This window comes from Tripterygium wilfordii, chromosome 2 (genome assembly GCF_013401445.1).
Source record: "Tripterygium wilfordii isolate XIE 37 chromosome 2, ASM1340144v1, whole genome shotgun sequence".
Classification (NCBI taxonomy): Eukaryota; Viridiplantae; Streptophyta; class Magnoliopsida; order Celastrales; family Celastraceae; genus Tripterygium; species Tripterygium wilfordii.
In genome coordinates this window covers 851,197-871,022 of record NC_052233.1, presented here as the reverse complement: position 1 = coordinate 871,022, position 19,826 = coordinate 851,197, and the positions used below count along the sequence as shown (strand labels likewise).

Sequence of the window (19,826 nt, the reverse complement as noted above, 5' to 3'; positions counted from 1 at the left end):
GTATGTAACATTATTGTTTGAAAAATATAAGCTCAAAACGATTTTTTTGTAAGTGCTAACCTACTCATTTGGTAGAGTTTGCATCTCCAGCAGCTTAATCGACCCGTTTGATAAGCTCGTGCTTATAGCTAGTTGTCCCTCTCTATTAAACGGGTCATTTAGTGTTACCATGACCAATTGTCCCACTGTATCAAATGGGTCCGATTTATTTCATAGATTTTATTGGTCTTTCTCGTCAAAGATTTTGTGCCTGTTTGACATAGCGACCCGCAAAGCGGGTCCTCTATCGGTCCCGCTTTGTGGAACGGCACAGTGGTGTCAGCGGAATCGCTGGCACTTCAACTTATGATGTGGCCCAATATGTTTGTACTTAAATAATATTTTTAAAAGTTAACGTGAGACCCATATTGACCCACTGTTTGTAAGAAAACTTTATTTAATAATACGTAAATTAATAATACGCAATGCTAATTACATTTAATAATTAAAATATGTTTTATTAATTAATATTTTAATTATTAAATTTGAAGATATTTTTATACTTAAGATTAATTTTAATAAAAAAATTATATTTATCAGATTAAATTTAATAACAAAATTTAATGTAAAAATTATAAAATCTAGTATTATAATATTTTCACAACTTTAAGCACGGATCCTTTATTTTTGATATTTAAATACGTCAATTTGACGAGTAGTACTGTAGTGATTAGGGAGGGATAAAAATGTATTTACAGGTCTCAGATATTTTTCTTGGGGAGCAATAAAATATCTCCGACTTTGTGGTGTCTATCCATCACGTGAGCGTGGACCCCAATGGTCAACAATGCTGAATCCGAATATGCTCCTCCCCGCAACTTCCGAATTCCAACTATGGACGGCATAATCCCGAGTGGGAATGAGACTTTTTTTTTATTTTCGTATATATTTGGATTTAATATAAACAGATCTTTCTTTTTTTATTTCCTCGCATAAACTTTTTTTTTTTCCATTAACATCTTTCCTTGTGTAGCTTGATTTAATTAATTTTACCTTAATAGAATAGGACATAAATTTACTTTCTTGATTAATTGTCTTAAATATTTTGAAAATATTTATTTATTTATTTTAATTTGATTATGTGCCATATTAGTTTACAGTCCCCCGAACATTCTTATCCGGGATAGACGGACACCAGTGCCCAAACATGCCAGTCATTTGCCGCTCCAAATTTTTACCATGGTTAGCTCAAGTACGGCGTATGCGCCCAACGCGAAACCCTAATACTAACCCTGGTTAGACCTCGATGGTTCAATAAATCGAACGCTGCAGCCTCCATCGCAACTCATTACTCTGCTCTTATCCAGTAGTTCATTTTGTTTCCATGGCAGAAGTTGTTGAGTACAGATGCTTCGTCGGTGGGCTGGCTTGGACCACCGACGACCACGCCTTGTCAAATGCTTTTAGCACGTTCGGCGATGTACTTGAATCGAAGGTCCGTTTGTTGCGTCGCAGAGATCGGATCTGACAACAATCGGCTTTGTCGAGTTGGATCTGTGACGTTCTGTTTCTGTTACTTATGATACACTGTCTCTCTGTTACTATATGTGATTCTTTTTACTTAACTCTCACTAATCGGTACGTTCATCTTCTTCCTTTTAATAGAAGGCGAAGATCGATCGATTTTTTGTCATTTTTTTTTCTCGATTTGAGGTTCTAGATCTCGCAGATCTGATGATGTTTGTTGTTTTGGTGGTCAGATCATCAACGATCGTGAGACTGGAAGATCAAGGGGCTTTGGATTCGTGACCTTCAGCAATGAGAAATCCATGAGAGATGCGATTGAAGGAATGAACGGTCAGGATCTTGATGGCCGCAATATCACTGTGAATGAAGCTCAGTCCCGTGGTAGTGGCGGTGGCGGTGGAGGAGGAGGTTATAACCGTCGTGAGGGAGGATACAACCGCGGTGGCGGCGGCGGCGGCTATGGTGGCGGTGGCTATGGTAGTGGTGGTGGTGGCGGTGGCTATGGAGGTGGCAGCGGCGGTGGCTATGGAGGAGGACAACGCCGAGGTTATGGTGGTGATGGAGGCTCGCGCTACTCTGGTGGTGGCGGCGGCGGCTCTGATGGTAGCTGGAGGAGTTAGAAGTTAGTTGTGTTGTGCTTTACGTCGGTGATGGTTGCTTCTGATTGTGGTTTCTTCGTCTTAGTTGGGTTTCTGCTTCTAGTGAAGCATTGTTGCTTGTTCCTTATGTTACTGTTCTGGTGGTTGTCTCTGTTTTTGGCCAATGGTTTCATGTTTATCATAAAAGTAGTGAAATGAAATGAATACGGTTCGTCGTTTCTCTAATTCCTATTGTTTTGTTTTTGAATTTGTTGGTAACTTTTGTTGGGAATTTGGATGAAGATTTTGGGGGTACCAAATCCCATGGAACAGAAGTCCACACCTCTAAAGTCGATTCAAAAACATTCTCTCCTTTGACTTGTACTTAGTTTACTGTTTACCCAACATTAGGGCATCTCCAATGGATGCTTGAAATTAGTGGAAAAAATCAGACTGTCCGATGGAATTGATCGTTTGGGATGCAATTGATCGTTTGGGCGGTTCAAATAATACAAGTAAATAAAAATCATAAAAATCGAATCGATTGGTTATGTGAAATTAAAAAAATTTGAGAATTTGATTGGTTTTTTATTTATCAGACAAATTGATTGGATCAATTGAAATTATATATTTATAAATATAATATATATATATATATATATAATATAGTTACTATCAAGACAAATCAATGGAAATTATATATTTATAAATATAGAGGGGTTCTCAAGTGCGGGATCTCATACTTTATTTAAAGTGGGAGATCCATTTAACATCATTCACGTGCGAACCCAATCACTTGTGGTGGCAACACTTACACATAATGAATGGTGTTAAATGACTCTCTCATTTTAAATAAAGTAAATGATCAATCACTTGAGAATTTTCATATAAATATATATATATATATAAAATATAATTAAGTGAGTTAAAGTTATTTTAAGTTTGACTAAACCAATTTTTATACCCTCGAAGTTGTACACATTTCTCGTTTCTATTTTTGAAATTTAAATTTTGCCCCAAATATCCTTAAAATTTCAAAAAGCTAATCATTTATGTTCCGAAATCGATTTTTCAACCAATATTCGCCAGAACTTGAATATCTGGTAACCGGAGGGCCATCTAACAATTCCATGTCATTATAACATTTTAATAAAAATGACGTGTAAAAATGTTATTATTATTCTCATAATGACATGAAATTATCAGTTGGGCCCTCCGTTTGCCAACTATTCAAGTTTCAGCGAATATTGATAGGAAAATCGATTTCGGAACACAAATGATTAGCTTTTTGAAACTTCAACGATAAAAACAAGAAACGTGTACAACTTCAAAGGTATAAAAATTGGTTTAGCCTTTTATGTTTTATAAATGTACAGTTTTACTTATAAATTTATAATATTTTATTCTTAATAATTTCTTACTACTAATGACTTAAATATTTAAATATAATATTATGATAATTACAATCTGGACCATTGATTTTTTAATCAATGACCCAGGTGTGGTCCATAGACCTTAAATCCGTTTTGGACTTTAGCCTTTCAATCTTTATTTACTTCTTAGAATTATGGATATTGGATGTGTATTAGGTTGCACTATTTATGCCTTATGGGCATGGGCCAAATGAATATTTAATTTTTCACATATTTAGCTAGTATACTAAGTTAGCATATCAAGCCCAAATGTTTGACCCAAAAACCATAAACCCGACCATAATAACCAAAAATCGTTGGGCGGTTTTCATGTCAAGCTAAGTATGACCGTTGGTTATCGATTTTCTATATCTAAAAAAACTGAAATTTCAGCTCGGGTGTTCCATTGTAAAAAAACTGATCGATTCACACCCCTACTTGAAATTGCAATTATCAAACATGAAACAATAATTTCAAGTGCTAAATGGTTGTAATGGGAGAAAAATCACTCTTGATACATGGTGTAAATTTTGAAAACCCTTGATAGTTCAAGTGTTACTTAAGAGCATTTTTTGGACTCACATAACCATTCAAAACTTGACACTTGTAAGTGGATCCACAAGAGAGATGACAAAATAGAAAAGAGAGAGGGAGATGGAGTGCTTGAAACATTATACCATTATAAAGAAATTCTTGATAATTGGGCAGTGCACAAATAGTAAGATAAAATGGAGTGCTTGAAACACATGCACCACTGGAAGTACTCCCTCCGTCCCATTTTAATTGTCTCCTTCGATTTTACACACAGTTTAAGAAAGTACATTACTCCATTTCAATTTGACATTTATACCCTCATTTATTGAGTTGGTTATTGAGCTCTTCTAGTTTTTCAATTTAAGGATAAATAAGGGTAAGATGGGAAAAATGTATGAAATTATTTTTAATTAATTGAAATGGGCAATTCATTTTGGGACATGCCAAAAAGGAATAGAGGACAATTAAAATGGGACGGAGGGAGTATAACTTAAGAACAGAAGTCCATTCTCGATCTGTGCAATCAAATTATGCCAAATTTGACCTTTTTTTAGTAGTAAGAGCAAACTCCAATTCTAATCAAGTAACAAAAGTTTTTTTTGTGGTAAGAGTAAACTCCAATTCTAATAATCAAGTAACAAAGTCGAGTAATCGTAACAAATTTATTTGAATTCATTTTAATCTTATGCGTCCAACTCAATATATCAACTGTTGGGATCTTTAACCAACTCGCTGGGAGTTTGGGATGATTGAGATAATCATTTTTCAAACTCATTTGGATATAGACCCCGCTACCTATTCACTCCACTACTCGTTTGGTGATTAACCTACCAACCAAATTTATCTAATCGTACGCAGCAGCTCCTTCGTCCCTTTTGTCAATCCATCTTACATTTGCTTATTTTGAATTCTTTATGGATTTCGATCTGGATTTCAAGCTGATTTTGATTCCAGATGGAGAGGGCAAGCGAAAGAAGCGTCGAAGGGGTCATCCTAGATTTGGGTTATTGAAGAATCGTCCGACTGCTTGCTGACCGAATTATGATGTTTTTACTGCCTTCTCTTCTCTCGAACTAATCATCTTGCTGCAATAAAGAAACCCCTTATTCCTCCTAGTTTTTTTTACCACTGAGCAGACATGATTGAGCTAAGGCTCTTCTTCTATTCCACTGGTATCATGAGCAAACATCTCCAACAATTTCTTTTGTACTTTGCCGGAAAGTTTTTTATTCTCAAGTTTCTCTCTCCTCTGGGATGAGATTTTGCATCCAAGAAAGGACATCATCATTTTAGGTTGAATAATGCTCGAGGCTCTCATTTAATGTGGAGTGTTGGATGTGAAGTGGATCTTACATGTGTGTTTTTAATACAACTTTCTAATTGGTGAATCCCCAACCGGATACTGCGGTAGGCTTGTTAAAACTGATTCATTAGCATTAGGCATAGAAGAATCAAGTTGCATATCCATCGGTCGTTTATCGATTTCCACCGTTGTTGGCTGCGATGAGTCATCAAAGCAGATTTGAAGCTAAATCCACTGTAAACATATCCAAAAGTACCATTCTTTGAAGAACCCGTTACTAGAAAGGCGAAATCGCTTCGTCCTGAACATAAACCTTCAAAACAAGCAGAGTTCCAACAAAACATGTCAATCGATCAATAAAATGCTTCATCAAAAAACCACAGGGATATACCCTCTGAAAACAAGCTAGAGAAATACAGGAAAATAGTCATTTCACCAAAAAAAGGTCTGAAAGTTTTTAGTTTTCTAGAGAGAGAGAGAGTTAACAATAAGACCATTTTATCTCCCGTTGAAGATGCTCTTAACGATGTGTGGATTGCCAAATGATTTAAAGAAAGTTTGTTAACATATCCATTATTGTCTCTTATACCTACTACAAATGTTATCCAGCCGAAATAGGAATCAAATCAGTATCGGCTCAGTCTTCGACATGTGGGCCTGCCAATACACATGGGCCTATAAGTCAACACAAGTGTCGAACCTACTCGCAAACGTTTAGTTTATGGTGGTGCCGTGGTGGAAGGGGAGAGGAAAAGGCATTGAAGAAAAAACTTGGAAGGGAGATTGCCCATCTTGAATCGGCAACAACTATCTTTTATGGCTGCAATCACCATGGTGGGCCAAATCTTGATCCAATATCATTGCCCTCTCATTATTTTTCTTACATACAATGCAAGAGCAGTTTTTTTTTTTTTTTCGGTGACCGGGAACCACCAATCCAACATGCCATTCGGACATATGAATGAGTATAAATCTCATGCCGTCACAACAGTTTCCACCACGTTGACGATAAGTAAGATTGAACCAAAGTTCATGCGGGAGAACTGTGGCTCCTAACCCTTCATCGGAAGAGTGCATGCTCAGAACCCAAAAAACCCTCAAAGAAATACTCCAAATTAGTTCGAACTCCCGACCTTAGCATCGCTCGCCTTCAGCAAGTGTACAGCTAGCCCTTGTGCGTCCCCCATCAGGACTGCTGTATCCAAGTCTTTGCAGACGGGCTGATTTCTAGTCTTTGTAGGCTCTCACATTAATATTGTTGAATCCACGCAGTGTAGCCTCAAGGAAAGTCGGAGTATCTTGTTGAGCCTGTTTCTCAGTGGGCTCACTACAATCACCAAGGGCCCAAGTCATCATATAAGGTGGTCAGAGCTGGTTATGTTTGGCCCATCTGTTATAGCTCTCTTCTTCGTGCAACTGTCTTTGGCCACTCTGCTCCTTGTTAGGGGTGACAAAACTCTTATCCAGTCTGAATAACCGAATTTGTCATACTCGAATTAAATCAAGTTTGGATATAAGTTATATGTTAGAAATTCGGGTCCAAACACAAAATTTTTGTCCGATTTAAAACCATATCCGAGTCTAAACACATAAATCTTGTCTAGTTTATTTGTTTGGACCCTAACCCGGATTAGGTTATTGTCCGGATTTAATCAATTAAGTATGTCCGAAATCCAATCCAGGTTAAGATATAAACATGTAAATATTTCATAAACACATGATATTGTAACTGAATTTTTGTCACCCCTACTCCTTGCACCAGAAAGATATGAGAACCCATGCCCCCACACTATATTGGTCTACTCCCAGTGAATCTTATAAAATCAGACTCCCTGTAAGAGTATAAGCATTTGTAAATCTCAGTACACACACTTGGGGAAAAGCAATCTTTCTGCAATTTGAGCAGGAGATGATTGGCACATTCAGAAAGATTTGAGATTCCTGATTGGTTACACACTCAAAACCTCTTTCTGTGAATTTCTTTTTCTCCTTCTTATCCTTGGGACCTGCTAGTGTATCATGTATCGTATCTAACTAGTCTAAGCTAAGCCACATATGCATTTCATCATCTTAAGGAGGGAAGGTTGTACAAATCTTATTCACACAATCAGTATCTCTCTGCAGTTCTGCATATTCCTCTCATTGTGCTGCATTTTGTACTAGATACCTTCTCAACTTCCTACAGTTGAATGCACCTATTAACTCTCTTGCTGTTTCTTTCTCTTCTTCCTTTTGATTTCTTGACTATACTCAAAGATTCTATCAAACAAAGAGATTTTATGCCTTCGTGGCCGCCTAGGACCAGCCGGCCAGTCCTTGGTGGTGGACTCTATTCCCTTCCCATTATATTGTAGATTCCCAGCTTTATGGTCCTAACAGATGAAATCTTTACTGATAGAAGTAATTCTTCAAGACTTGATGATCATATGTTATGACAAACAAAAGACTCAATCTAACCAAAGAAACCCGAATTACGTTGGGTGTTTCTATTTGAATAGATCCTTTAGAGAGTTACATCATGGTCTGGAAAGTCGATGGCAATCCACCATCTGCAAGTTGCAGTTGTGAAGGACCACTGGGAGAAGAAAATCAGTGTTTGTATAGAGAGGAGAATCCACACATATTGAATCCCATTCGAGACGATACGTGGATGATAAGTCCTAAGGGTTCCATAAATCATCAACAACGAGAGATTGAATCGATCTTTTTCTATCGTACAGATTCCTAGACTGTTTGCTGATCAAGTAGCTTTCAACTAATCATCACTGCTAGCTCCTTTAGCTTTTCATCAGAATCCCTTGAAGATGACTGATGCAACTTGACAAATATTCTGTGCAACAACTACTTCTCCAAATTTTCTGCTCAAAACATCTAGTTCCTAACTAGGGAGGGTAAAAGAATCACAATCCATGGAAGCAACTGTTTTCCATTGTATTTCAAGAATCCTAATCCGTAACTACAGCGAACGCTGCTCGCTAATCCTGATATCTTTGTTCCTTCCATAATACCACTTTTAGGAGTTGATTCTGCGGATTCTTGATGAGAATAGACCCCAGTGGAGGCTGGGGCATTTACAACCAATTTGCAGCCTATATGCACGGTATCAACTCCAGCCTCCCCATTCTGATGCGGATACCAAACTTGTTATTCCCCTAGATATTTATTATTTAGTCTCTCTGCTAGATGTTCACTAAATAAGAAGATTATGACAGGTGATTATATGGTTCATGTGATAATAACATTAAAGCAGAACCTAAAGGTCCTAAGGCAGACATTAGTTAAACATAGCATTCATAATAAGCAGACAGTGATGAACTTGCAAAGCACTAAGGAGTATCAATAATTAAATATCAGTCAAGTTGGCTAGAGAAATCAAACAAGTACCACATATACCAAAGCATAATAACATAGTGGAAACAATATGCATTAATTCTTCAAGATAAAAGAGTTTGTCTGCAATCTGCATATGTTCAAACAAATAAAAGAGAGAATGCCATGGCAACTTTACAGAAACTCTACTTTTAAGCAAATCAGCCTACCATTTTGCAGCAATTAATTACATCACACAAAGTACTGGTAAATAGGAAAACACTGACTCTAAGCATCCAGTACAAGATTCTAAGAAATTATAGCATTTTGGTTGCTTATGAGAAACTTGATATCAGAATATATAGATATTATTTGTGTATCTTCACCAATGCCACAGATACATGGGCCAGCCATGCTAAAACCAAACCTTCTTATCAGTTCTTTTCACAATACAGACTAATCACATAGAGAAAAAGGGGGGGACAAAATGATTCCCATCTATATTGGGTTAAAAATTAAAGAAGAAGATGATAAAACTATACGAGCCAATCTTTGTGACTTCAGCAAAAATCATCTTGAAGTAACAGCTGAAGACAAAGCAAACATATTGTCTACAGTACTGTATTTTTTTTTATTATTATCTGGTTTGTGTTTTGGAAGTGTATGACATATTCGATAATTTAAACCTGAGTAGTACCATGCAAACAAATAGTTTACTCTTACTAAATAACAGTAAAGAGCCAAATAGAATATCAGTACAAAAGATAGGCTTTGATTGTGCAGCTGGAAGTAGTTCCAAAATTTCACAGATTTCTATGTTTACGTTTACAGGAGAACATGTGGCCTTGCAGTGGTGCGTACATCCTGCTTGTCTCTGACCCCGCCCACTACGGGAGCATTGTGCACGAGAGTTGTTTACCTTTGTTGACCTTCTATGTGTAGGTTTCTTGTTCTGATATGATGTTTTGACGTACTGACATGTTTTTGTTGTTATGCTTGAAATTCTCCAACCCAAGTACCAAAAGAAATTTTTAAAAAAAAACTTGTTTCTTAGGTTTTCAAGTACATTTTAATGACATACTTATTATTGACATGAATTTCACTCAATCACGGATGTTTGAATCAAAATTCTCCGTCCTACATGCACAAGGTGGTTACCAAGTCATGCCGGATCCTTGCTGGGGTTCCGAACTCTTGACCTACACTATTGCTCATCAAGGCTCGGATTGCCACTTGAACTCCCCGGGCCCCTTAGAGAGATACATTTAGGAGGTTTACTGGCTTAACACAGGCTAACTGGCAAAACCCAATTCAGGGTGTTGTCCCTACTGCCACAAGAGTGGGTGGCAAATGTTGAGGAAAACAAACTAAAATAATTGTATGGAACAGGAGGCCAGCTAGAGTCTCTTGGAATGTTGTTCAGGACAGAGTACAGTTACAAAGATAACCTATGATGATGAGAAGATTACACAATCAAACACATCAGATTTTTGTGAAGTAACAACATATGTGGAGGATTGTTGTGCACACGTGAAACTGTGAAAGTTTTGTTTTGGTTTGAAGCTTGACCCCACCTTAAGATCCCTTGTTTCTGGGAGGATAATAGAATAGAAGAGGTAATCTGCATAATATCAGAAGCTTTTTTTTGTTAACTTTTCTTCTGTCTTTGTTGTTTTCTTCATTGCCAAGCATATCTTTTTCCCAGTTTTTCTAACTCAGTAAATTTTATCTTATTCTCTGATATTTGATAAGAAGATGAGAGGAAAGTAGAAAGAAGCATGGATGCTAGGAAATTAGTGGAGATGGTAGCACTTGACAGATTGACAGTCAAAGAGAATCCACTTCAGAGTTTTCAAAAAAATAAATAATTTATGATGGATTAATTAAGGTTTCTAATATGTCCTAAGAGTTTAAAAAAAAAAAAAAAAAACTCCATCAAGTCTTGTGAATTAAGCTTTTGTATGTTCATAGACCCTAATTTATTGGAGATACTGATTCTCTCCTCCTAAATTGATGTTGTTCTTCCTGTTTGTCCTGCTTCATTTGTGGTTCCTAAGGAAACAAATCATTAAAATTCTACAAATTTTGTTTTCTTTAGAGACTTTCTTTGCCAACTGGCAGTACCCCACCTCACCCCCTCCTAGCCCCTCTTATAAAGAGCAGGCTTTGCCACCTCCTTTTTACATATTATCTAATTGACCTCAGTCTTCTCTATTTGACTCTTCATCATATCCTCCTCCTTAGCCTCTCAAATAAGAATTTTCTTCTCCACATTTACATTTGTTTTCTTAGAAATCAATGGCATCCCGTTCAATGTCATCGCATGGCTCCGATGGGTCGTGGACGGCCAAAGAAAACAAGGCTTTTGAGAGGGCTTTGGCTGTGTATGACAAGGACACCCCGGAACGTTGGCACAATGTAGCCAGGGCAGTTGGTGGAAAAACAGCAGAAGAAGTGAAGAGCCACTATGAGCGCCTCGAGAAGGATGTTGGGGATATTGAGGCAGGTCAAGTGCCATTCCCCAATTACAGGACTACTGGAGGGAATAGCAATGGAAGCATGAGCGACGAGCTGAAGAGGTAGTAAGTAAAAGCTAATGTTCATATCTTAAAACTAACGAATCCGGTGATATCTTTATACTCCTTAGTGCTTTGCACAAAGAATTAGAATTCACGTAGTGGATTCCTAACTAAAATTTCCTTCGGATTCATGTAGCCGACACCAAAATCGCAAAAGCCTATCATTATCTAATCATAACACAGATAAAGTTCATATAATTAGAGGAGTCTAATATCATTTTCTTTCTCTGACATGCAGGATGAAGAATTTGAAGCTCTACTAAGTATTAAAGTAAATGCAGCAATAAAGAACTAATTGGTCTGCTCCTTTTATAACAAGTAGGAGTAGATATAGCAGTATATATACTGGTAAATTCAAGAATCACAAATCTATGATTCAACCTGAAGTGTTTATCTATGTGTGTGTGATGCATTTATGGATGAAGAGACATCCTCTAATGCTGTTCTTACTATTTAAGTTTCAAGGATGAAATCAAGTTCCTTTTGTTTTCCATCAATCTACTGCTTTTCATTCTTTGGACTTATGACCAATACTTTGAATTTATGCAAAACAAAGAAGCAAGTATAAGAGGCGGGAAAGAAAAAAAAAATGAAAGCAAAAAGAGGCAAAGATACAGCAAGGGAACTATGTTTCTGGCAAGAAAAATTGACATGTGGCAACAGGAGAACTAACTGCTGGTCAAAGTTACATATAATCCTGCTTTTGTTGTCTAGTTTCTATTTCTAATTGACACAGGAAAAGATAGAGAAAAACACTGTTTCCATGATTTTTGAAGTTTAAACACATGACAAGTAATTGTAATAGTGAAGCAACTTTAACACCTGCATCAACACTATCCTCTATAACAGAACACAATATGCATATAGTTCTAAGCGTTTGATTAAGGATGCCATCACTTTTAATGAAAAGTTAAGTGGATGGTGTCACACAATGTTCTTTTCTTTTCTTCTCTTTTTTTTTCGAAAGGATGGGCATGGACGACCAACGTTAATAACTCTCTAGGCATGACTATAGGGGTACCCACTACCCACCCCAGTATAATGTTCGGTTTGAACCATAGTTACTACACCCATGGAACGAGTCCGTCACCACAGTCCCACCAAATTGCTCATTTTTCTCTCTTTGACAAAGACAAATCTCATCTTTTTGCAAACCTAGAATCCCTTCCACCTTTAAGCTTTTTTTTTCCCGTTGAGGATGTGGACACCCACTATGTGTTCTGTAGTGTCACACCATTTTCCTTTAGGAAGACTATTGTTCTTCCAAAACAAATTTCAAGGGAACCTATAAATTCAACATATTTCCACATAACTTCTACTTATTAACTGGATTCACTTCGTTGTAGATAATAAACAGTTGCTAATGAGGACAAATTTACGCGTATTGAACAAAGAATAAAACTACAGTAGCATGTGCAAACACCAAGTAAACTGGGACCAAAAAAAGTCAACAGATAAAATCATAATTCATCACACCCATATTTCTTGACAGTGAGCCAAGAGAGTGCTCGAGCTGTGCACCACTTGCTCCCTATAGAAGTTAGATCAACCTATAATAAGACCTCATTTGTCTTGTTAACTCAAGATCTTTACTGGTTTAAGTAATAATCAAGTGGGGTTGCTTTTAAATATTCCCCTATATTCAGCCTGAATCCACTATAATTAGCAAATCAAAATCCATAAACATGTTTGTTAGGTTGGTTCGTTCAACAACCCCCTTACAATGTACGAGATACATGTGTCCCCCACCATGCACAGGATTGGCCATTTGGCCTATGTCTGTGCTTGATCCCATTGCACAGATCCCATTACAATAAAGCAAATTATAGGACTCTTGGCACCCGAGGCCAGCTAATATGGTTAACCATAAGGGTGATCTCAAGAAGGTAAGAGCTAAATGGACCTACTTTTTTAAAGTATGTTATTCAAAATTGACAAGAAGTTTATGAATCCACAAAGATCCTGAGTAAAACCCTAGAGTAGGAGTACTTGTCAGTTTAAGAAAACCCAACTGTTAAACCATTGTGGTGGCGACTAACTCCTGCATGAAATTTTAATCATGTCACTTTCATGCCGACTAGATGACTAACAAGAATGAATAGAAAGTTGCAGAAAAGCTAAGCAACTTATTGCATAGAGTTTGCACAATTGGGATTACAAGGACTTATCTGACGAAGATCTTATTGGACTTTCAAGTCCAATAAATTTTATCCATAACAATGATCTTCAGCATGCTTATCTTATCAGACCATAACAATGAAATTTTGCTCACAACTTCAAAAGACCATTTTCCGTTTAAGGGAAGAAAATCATTGCAACTTCAACATAAATTGCTGCAAAGACGAACACTATTTATTACTCGGACACTCCCCTCACGCTGAGGCCAGACTCCTTGTATATCAGTGAGGCCAAACTTGTGAAATATAAATTTAAATGGTATAGGGTATTCATTTTTGAATTTAGAACTTGAACCTAGTTGAGGCTCCAATACCATGTGAAAACATAATTCATCACAAAAAGTCGAGCAAATGAAAAAGACAATAATTTAATTACTAAGCAGACAGTTAAAACCAAGCCAAAAATCTTAACAAGCACCATACACTTCAAATTAAAGTCATCAATCCACCATCAAATTCATCATTAATTCAACCCAATGGAGTCTCATTTTTAACTACTAGACACAGAGCAGTCCCAAAAATGCACAAGCTCAAATGAACATAACTTTCATTAATTAAAATTCAATGTAGAAACAAAATTTAGACTTCCAAATGGTAGCCATAGCATTTTTATAAGATACAAAATTCTAATCAAATCCAAGAGGAACAGCATGCTTCTAGAATAAAATGTAACTAATAGGAGAGGAGGAAGATACTTCAGTCTGCAACAGTTGTTTGAAGTGGCAGAGAACTCTCAACTTCTTTAGCCTCGGCATTTCTTTCTGCCACAATTTTAGACATTCCAAACATCTGGAAGAAACACAAAAGTTGGCCATCAGCAGCAGACAGGGAATGACAACATAGTTACATGGGAGGAAGTAATGACAGTTATATTTGAAAATGAACCTTCTGGATGGTCTTCTTAAAGCAACTTTTGTGTTCATCCATAGATGCATTGATGAACTCATCAATGTGATCTTTCACATCCTCCAAAAAAGTGGCATCATCTTTCTTCTTCTTCCGACATGAAGTCATGGCAGGGTTTGGGCCAGAAGCTGCTGCATGTTTCTCTGTCTCAGTTTTTTGTGTTTCCATGCTCAGTACTTCCTAAAGATAATGAACCCTTCCATTAGATAAAGCCAATAAAACCACAAAAGGACATTAACCCAACAGATCTTTTTGATAATTGTCCACTCAATTAAAATCATGAATGTGGAGCAAATTTATTACTATACTTCTATTGAAAAAAATAGCAGGTCAAGCTCTTAAGAACAACGAATTTTGCTTCCCTATAACAAATAATCTAGGGCAAAAAATTGAAGAAAACAGTCTCCTCAAGGACATGTACTCATGCCAAGAAACAAACTAACAATGATCTCAAATTCTCCATCTCTTCCCCAATTGTGTTTTTCCATTCCTTTTCTTACCCTCTTCTTTAATTTGGGGGAGGGATTTGAGTGCAACACACCTTGCTTTCTGCGGTTGGCTTTTATATTGAAAATCCAGTATATATTAATGCATTACCAGATATAATTATCATCAATTTCATAAGGAAAATACTCTAAAGAGTCATATGTTAAACATGTAAGTAAGACAATGATTGGGTTTCAGATGGAGAACAAAATTTCATTTAGCATACTTTAGTTTCTCTTTTTTCCTGTTTGCTTCTATGTCAGAGAAACATAGGTTTCCTGTTCAAGATGTATTGTGTGATGCTATGTCAATAGGACATCTCTATGCAGTCCTGCACAAACACCTACCTAGGCAAGATTTGTTAAGAAGAACAAATCAAGAATGTATTGAAGACCCAAAGCACATCCATTTAGCTCATGACTAAAATCCACCAAAAAAAAGGGATTCCGGAAGCTGTATTACAAAACAATCTAAAGCAATTTTCTAAAGTTAAGGGCTAAAAGATTATGCTAATTCCACCATTAGTCTATTCTTATAGTTAGAACACGAAGAGAGCTTGAGAAGCTGTAAATACAGTTTATAATTAACAAATACTACTTGTTCCTGAATCCCCTTCCTCAAAATAAAAGAAGAAAACAAGAGAAAGAGAGAACCAAGATTAAATATCCATGGTCTTAGACTTTAAACTTGAGTTGTTATTGTCGGAAAAGATATACATGCAAAGGCAAAACTATAGCATTGACTCTGTGCTAGTGATTCAAGCACAAGGGAAATTAGGAATACTGAATTCAATTTTAAACTTCTAAGCCATCAGTTTGGAATAGAAAGGGCTCGAATCCACATGGTTGCGATTGTTCTCGCCCACTCAGAGAACGAAACTCTGCACTCCATGGCTTTGTTGTTAATCTTAACCATATCATATAAAAATATTCACGTTCTATTATCACTCACTAATTCCGTCTGCTCTCTCCCACCAAATATGCAAACACAAATCACTATTTAGCAACATTTCATCACTGGTTCATTCAAAATGGTCACGTCAACTCAAGAAACTCAGTGTTACATCCAATTGTTAAACCCTAAACCAGAAATTAAAAAAAAATTTAAAACAAAAACTCATCCCTTGCGTCACCTGCATATCCCCAAATTTGCCATAAAAAAAAACCTATAGCATAACGTACAATTTCTAACCTTCAAACGTCAAAAAATAAAATTTAATTGAACCGATAACCATACGCACAAGCACGAACATCGTAAACCTCACATGGATTTAGGTCAAATTAGCAGCTCATTATTGGCTATACAGATTCGAATAAAATTTAATTGAACCGATAACCATAAGCACAAGCACGAACATCGTAAACCTCACATCGATTTAGGCCAAATTAGCAGCTCGTCATTGGCTATACAGATTCGAGGTCGAATAATTAAACTCGTAACGGAGTAAGATCAAGAGAAATAACCTGCACAGTATTGTCCGGCCCGAGTTTGACGATAAACTTTCAGACCAGTAGCCAAATCACTGTGGATAGTCTTCCACCGACCTTCTACTCTCTAGCCTCTGAATTTGTACGCGAGAATCGGAGCTGCATAACTGTTACGTAGATTTTGGTTCGGCCCAATCACTATAGATGATGGGTTGGGCTATCCATTTCTTCTTGTGGGCTTAGATTTACCAGCCCGAGCAGTCTAAGAAAACCCAACGTGTTTTTTTTTTTTTTAAATAGGGGTTTGGAAAGGGGTGAGATTCGAACCCACACCCTAATGGGTGGCCAGGTGGGTGATCCATTATATGCAACATGATTACCGTTCAACCAACGACTCACTTGCAAAACCCAACTTGTCTACCACTATGGCAGCTCTATAGTTTAATATATTAATATTTATTCACCCACCACCCAATTTTGTTTATTATCATGAAAGGTAATGCTCAATTACGGCCCATTTCATCTTTCATGTAGACAGTTTCTTGGAGAGACCCATTGAGAAATGCATTTGATGGTGTCATAAATAGGGGTGATTTATCAGACAAATCAGCTAACTCAGACCGAGTTGAAATCAAACTTCCTTCCTAGCTAGTGAGTAGCTGGTTAGTGTTCTCTTCCTTCCATCCTGAACAGGGAACAAACACAAGTTATGATAGACAGATAGGGTCCTGATAGTGTGCTCAACGAACCTCTCCGACGCGCTCAAGCCAGTAAGCTAAAGTGTTTTTGTTGTAAGTGAGACCCTTTTGTCATTGGCTTTCATGATGATTTTTTCCAACAATATATCCCATCCGTAATTCATTGGCTTTCAATCCAGATTTGTTGTGATCCTAAAAAAATCTACTTTGAACTCTTGTTTATGTTTGACTAAGGCATCGAATTCTTTGTTGCATTGGAGGACCTTTTTTACAATTATTGACGTGGTCCAAAAGTTGAATCTCGAGAATCAACATCTATCGTTATGATAAAAAATAAAAATAAAAATAAAAAGGTCCATAATTATCGCACTATATATAGTGTGAATAAGTTATGAGTATCAATGTTTCTATACATACAATAATGTTTCTTTTTCCACTTAAATATTATAAAAAAAAAAGAAGTTTATTTGAAAAGGGGTTAAATTTTTTTTTTTTTTTAAATGGGGAGGGGGATTTGAACCCTAATCACCAGAGATAGACATTATCTTTACTACTCCAACAGAGTTCAACTAGTGGCTCGGGTTTAAAAGGGGATCAATTTGATTATATGTTGGATGATATATTAAATAAAAAAAAAGAGTCAGTAGTCATGATTAATCATGGACATAATTACATAGTGCTCCTGAACTCATAGATTATTATTCATGGACATAATTGCACAGTGCTTATGAATTAAAGTTCATCTATGTGCATAAGATATCATATCATAGAAGAATCCCAATAAAAGAAAGAAAGAAAGAAAGTGAAAAGTGAAACCAAATAACAATAAGTTTCACTATTTATGGATGGCCAAGTCAACTAATGATGATTAATTTTTTTTAATTTGGTATACGAAACACTTGAGTTTATCTTTTTGCACAGGGGTTGATAATTTTTTTTTATAACCGAGGACCACACTATAAAGTTTGCACATGGTTATGAATTCAAACCGTCACAGGTAGAATTTTATCAATTTGACAACATGATAAGTTAGGTCAGAGTGCATTGAATGACCACAATGATATTGTTTCCAATGAAAATCCAACCTTTTCGAATTCATTCAGCTTGACACAGAGAGATTCATCACTAAGTTATGATCCGAGTGGGAGTAAAACAATTCACATATTGAAAAATTCATGTATATCACGTGGGATACATGAAAACCAACAAGTTCATTTGGATCCTATACGTTTAACTTAGCAGTAAGGATAATTGGGATACGGGATAGCAATGATTTTATCATTGTCGTTTACATGATTAAACTAATAATTATTGACTTTGGTTAGTCCAAGATTGGACGCAATCATGAGATCCGGTTTTGATTTTTGCATCGCATTAAATGGGCCACACAAATTGTCGTCGCAAACCCCCTTTTTGTCTTTTTCTCCTTCTTCTAGATTGCAATTATTGGTAGAGACTGAAAAAAAAAATACCCCCACTAAAAAAATTACAAATGGAATCATTAGTAATTGAACTGTGAGGATCTATTTTCTGTCCAAATTAATTGGACCTTAGTCATACGTTGGTTGTTAGAATTTTTTAAGGGGATTTTGTTTATAATCGTGTTAAAAGTCCCACATCGAAAGATGTGAGCACTAATGTCTTATTTATAAGATCAAGTCCTCCTTTAATCACCAATAAAGTATTTTCCTAGACTTGAGTGAGTTGGGCCTAAAGAAAAACAAAGTCGTGCGAGCATGATGTATCCACGGGAACTAAACAATCCAAAGTGGACAATATTGTTATGCATTTTTCATAGGCTTGAGTGAGTTGGGCCTAAGGAGAAACAAAGCCGTACGGACAAGATGTATCCACAGGAACTAAACAATCCAAAGCGGATAATATTGTTGGTGTGTATAGGGGTGTAAATTTACAACATGATATCAGAGCAATTTGGTTCAATTGGACATGACCTCTACTCCATTTGTTGGGTCTGACATAACCCAACCCACAAGTGTGGGAGAGTGTTAAAGTCCCACATTGAAGGATGTGGGCACTAATGCCTTATTTATAAGGCTAAACTCACCATTAACCACTAACAATGTATTATCCTATAAAAATTAAGGGACTTTACATTTTAAAAAATAAGTCAACGATGGATCTCTTTTATCCGCAAAACCACGCAACTTTAGTATTTTTGAAATAGTTAACAAGACTCGAGAATTTCCAAATACTAAATTTGAGGCAAAAGAGATGGATCGATAGATTGATTTTTTCAAATTCACCGGTGTATAATTTGTACAAGGACAATAATTTGATGAATTGTGTAGGCGACGTCCTCGAATTCTTTTGTTTATCATTTAAGGAAAATGTTCGAAAAAAATTTAAAAAAAAGGGAACAAAATCCTTGCGAAGCTAATGCTTAAGATAAACATTATTTACACCCCTTTTTTACTAAGTACATCACACTTTAATGTGTTTTTAAATGGTTAATTGAGTGTACTTAATAAAAAATGGATACAAATAATATTCATCATGCTTAACATACTCAAATTTTGTTCTTGAGGAGGGTGTAGAGATCAAAAAGTGGAAAATTTATTTCAATTAAAATCACATAATGTAAAAAGATAAAAAAAAAAAAAAAAAGAATTTTTTTTTCTCGCTTTGAATTCCTCAATCATGTATTTGACATCTCAACCACAATGATATAGTTGTGGCGGGTCGATTTTTCCATGTCAACCGATTTCGGATTTGGCCATTTCCTAGATTGTTTACTGCATGTGTCCCACTTATTATCTTTTTTTTTTTACAAAAAATATAAAATCAATTCCAGTTAAATAAAAACCAAAGCTAAAATGCTAGTAGCCCAATAAATATTAGTTATATATTTTCTACATTTTCAAATATTACAAAATGATATTATTTATTTATT

General features: G+C 36.2%; 3 protein-coding genes across 4 annotated transcripts; 2 read left to right on the top strand and 1 right to left on the bottom strand.

The window, feature by feature from the left end:
• The first annotated feature begins 1,288 nt into the window (after positions 1 to 1,288).
• LOC120005536 (glycine-rich RNA-binding protein-like) lies at positions 1,289 to 2,330 on the top strand. The gene is made up of 2 exons (XM_038855226.1): positions 1,289 to 1,474; positions 1,740 to 2,330. The coding sequence occupies exons 1-2, from the start codon at positions 1,364 to 1,366 to the stop codon at positions 2,124 to 2,126; spliced, it is 498 nt and encodes a 165-aa protein (XP_038711154.1). The 5' UTR covers positions 1,289 to 1,363; the 3' UTR covers positions 2,127 to 2,330.
• An 8,518-nt stretch (positions 2,331 to 10,848) lies between these two features.
• On the top strand, positions 10,849 to 11,723 carry LOC119982410 (protein RADIALIS-like 3). Its single transcript, XM_038825767.1, has 2 exons — positions 10,849 to 11,221; positions 11,460 to 11,723. The coding sequence occupies exons 1-2, from the start codon at positions 10,941 to 10,943 to the stop codon at positions 11,482 to 11,484; spliced, it is 306 nt and encodes a 101-aa protein (XP_038681695.1). The 5' UTR covers positions 10,849 to 10,940; the 3' UTR covers positions 11,485 to 11,723.
• A 2,196-nt stretch (positions 11,724 to 13,919) lies between these two features.
• On the bottom strand, positions 13,920 to 16,393 carry LOC120007451. Of its 2 annotated transcripts, none has more exons than XM_038857685.1 (3): positions 16,254 to 16,393; positions 14,284 to 14,484; positions 13,920 to 14,187 (listed from the first exon to the last, which is right to left on the bottom strand). In XM_038857685.1, the coding sequence occupies exons 2-3, from the start codon at positions 14,470 to 14,472 to the stop codon at positions 14,095 to 14,097; spliced, it is 282 nt and encodes a 93-aa protein (XP_038713613.1). In that variant the 5' UTR covers positions 14,473 to 14,484; positions 16,254 to 16,393; the 3' UTR covers positions 13,920 to 14,094. The 2 variants fall into 2 exon arrangements, with proteins under 2 accessions (XP_038713613.1, XP_038713623.1); XM_038857695.1 differs by having other exon boundaries at positions 14,284 to 14,480; positions 16,254 to 16,347.
• Positions 16,394 to 19,826: the final 3,433 nt, after the last annotated feature.

Bases quoted from the DNA above. Each gene is read 5' to 3' on its own strand.
- LOC120005536 (XM_038855226.1), top strand. From the start codon at position 1,364: ATGGCAGAAGTTGTTGAGTACAGATGCTTCGTCGGTGGGCTGGCTTGG. The intron at 1,475-1,739 runs GTCCGTTTGTTG...TTTGGTGGTCAG, and splicing joins GCGATGTACTTGAATCGAAG to ATCATCAACGATCGTGAGAC.
- LOC119982410 (XM_038825767.1), top strand. From the start codon at position 10,941: ATGGCATCCCGTTCAATGTCATCGCATGGCTCCGATGGGTCGTGGACG. The intron at 11,222-11,459 runs GTAGTAAGTAAA...TCTGACATGCAG, and splicing joins ATGAGCGACGAGCTGAAGAG to GATGAAGAATTTGAAGCTCT.
- LOC120007451 (XM_038857685.1), bottom strand. From the start codon at position 14,472: ATGGAAACACAAAAAACTGAGACAGAGAAACATGCAGCAGCTTCTGGC. The intron at 14,188-14,283 runs GTTCATTTTCAA...TGTTTCTTCCAG, and splicing joins TTAAGAAGACCATCCAGAAG to ATGTTTGGAATGTCTAAAAT.